General features: G+C 39.8%; 1 protein-coding gene across 1 annotated transcript in view; it reads right to left on the bottom strand.

Moving 5' to 3' along the window:
* Positions 1–2,059, bottom strand: part of LOC137994878 (putative 4-hydroxy-4-methyl-2-oxoglutarate aldolase) — a 7,127-nt gene extending 5,068 nt beyond the window's left edge. Inside the window, exon 1 of the mRNA XM_068840467.1 lies at positions 1,511–2,059. Coding sequence (XP_068696568.1) covers positions 1,511–1,804 — 294 coding nt within the window. The 5' untranslated portion in view covers positions 1,805–2,059. The remainder of the gene's footprint in view (positions 1–1,510) is intronic.
* Between the last annotated feature and the right edge of the window lie 245 nt (positions 2,060–2,304).

The raw sequence follows: 2,304 nt of genomic DNA, 5'->3' as shown, positions 1-2,304 counted from the left end.
CATATTATCCACTTTCCATTAATTGTCTTCCCTTTCTCTTTGTTTTCTTCTCTCTTTCAAGCTGGGCTTGGTTGTTCAAAAGCCGTTTAATGCTAATCCCAGATTAAAAATTAACCAACTAGGAGTTAATTTCTCTTCGCCCAAAGGCTGTTCAACGCTGATATTCAACAAAACTTTGCATTAGGAGAAGTCAATCTTGAAAAACAAAAATAAGCAAATGAAACTTTAACCAAAGAGTTGAAAACATGAAACAAACGTTTATGCTAATCCTGGATTACGTTAATCGCCTTTTGAACAACTGGGCCCTGAATTTTAATATTTCAAAAGTGGCCTATTATCAAAATAGCATCGCATCTCATTTCATGAATTCTTGAATGTATCAGCTGATCACTGGAGGTAGTATACACATTGCCAAACTGGCCCAGGCACGTGTCCCCCCTGTTACTAGTCAGGTGTGATAACCACTACACCACCAGGATAACCATGCTGGCAACACAGCCATCGAAGAGGTGATTTACGTGATTAGGGCGTGGGCCTCCCGGGAAATTTTCTTTCAAGGTGACAAGCTAGGGGAGCCTATAACTCCACTTGAAACCCAACTAAAGATCAAGTTAATGATACACGACCGTAGTCAACCTAGCGGATGACAAGGAAGGATCCTCGAAGGATACAGGCGACTTTCATTTTATAGAGAGTGTAGGAGAGAAACCCTGACAATGCACACCTCAAATAATCATACTTTAAACTGAATAAATGTTTGAAAGAAAATTTGCCCTGAGCAGGATTTGAACCCACATCCCCCCGTTATATCAAGGATCAACCACCGAACCTCCTATGCGACAATGGTTTGAAAATGTCGTTACCTTTTTTTTTTTTTTTGAAAATGCCAAAAATTTGGGTCGGTCGGATGACACTAAACGGAGAAAAAAAGGGGCTGGCCTTATGGACAAGTGAAAAGAACTGTAATTGAGCTGATTCTTTTTTTCCTGACATTTCTACCCCGGGGGGGGGGGGGTACTCGATATATCCCTGGGTGGGGAGGTGCAGCACGGCCCCTCATACCCTGACCCTGTTTAAGACAAATATCGCTGATTTTCCTACCCATTTTAAGACAGAATTCCGATTTTTGATATCCTGTTTAAGACAAAAATTGATAAATCGATACCCTGATGAAGACAAAAAATGATAAATTCGATACCCTATTCAAGACAAAAATCCCGAAAAAACATACCCTGGCTGGCCGCACGTCCCCATTAAGCCCTTATAAGGGATTTCTACTGACTGTAATGAAGTCATGAACCAAAGTTATACTTATTGCCTTCCAATTTTCAGATTAAAACGCATATGGAAGAACGGACAGAAAGACGTGTGTTTTGAGCAAAAATAATAAAATTTCTGATGAGTTACGCCCCCTACCCCTCCCCTGCCAGTCAGCATAAATTTCTCGCTATCAAATAATCTGCACAAATTAAATGTAAAACAAATTTAATCGAAAACTCATTTCTCTTACCCGTTTGTTTCCTTCTTCACTCAAAGCTTTCTTAACCAGCGCGTTGTCTTCGTAACATTTCAGGGTTGAAATCATCCCTCCAAATTTTGTCTTGCCCCCATAATTTCTCAAGAGATTAGGCTCGACATATTGCAGTATGTCGTTATATTCATCGCTTAAATCAGCTGTATTCATCGGACTGTTACTGCTTATAAAAAAACGCCGAAAAGCAGGAAAAACAAAGCCAAGATAGGCCTTTTCAGATACTTGAAGTAGGGAATTTCTGGCCAACACACGTCTAATGCCAAGAGCCATAACTTTATGTGACGGAAAGGACTGGGAAAGAGCTGGAAAAGCACGGCACACCACAGGACAAACACACCAAAGATTTCGCCATATTTTTTTGTTGTTACATAAAAATTACTTATACTTTCCCTCTACTTTTATTCTCCGGGTTTATTCTAGAGACGGCTCATTCGCCTCCGTCCAGCCTTTATAAACATTGTCATCTGAGTTTAAAGCTCCTTTCAGTTTTTTTTTTTTTTTTGTATTAATGCACTGTATGGGTAATCCAGCCGGACAAGCTCATACTGTTCGATATTACGCAAGGGTAGAAATATAAGGATTTGAATGGGAAAACGGTTTTTCTCAAAATTTAAAAAGTTATGTACGATTTTAAATTTTAAAAATGCTTAACGTCGCTTTCTGGTTCTTCCTCTTTTCCCTCTATATATCCTTTTCCAAGGTTGGGACCGAGACGAAGTCGCCAAGCGGAAATCACCGAAGAAAATGGGCCATAAATTAGCTTCCAAGGC

This window comes from Montipora foliosa, chromosome 1, assembly GCF_036669935.1.
Source record: "Montipora foliosa isolate CH-2021 chromosome 1, ASM3666993v2, whole genome shotgun sequence".
In the NCBI taxonomy this organism is placed as follows: domain Eukaryota; kingdom Metazoa; phylum Cnidaria; class Anthozoa; order Scleractinia; family Acroporidae; genus Montipora; species Montipora foliosa.
The sequence above is the reverse complement of the archived record's forward strand: the minus strand, read 5'-3'. Positions and strand labels throughout refer to the sequence as shown.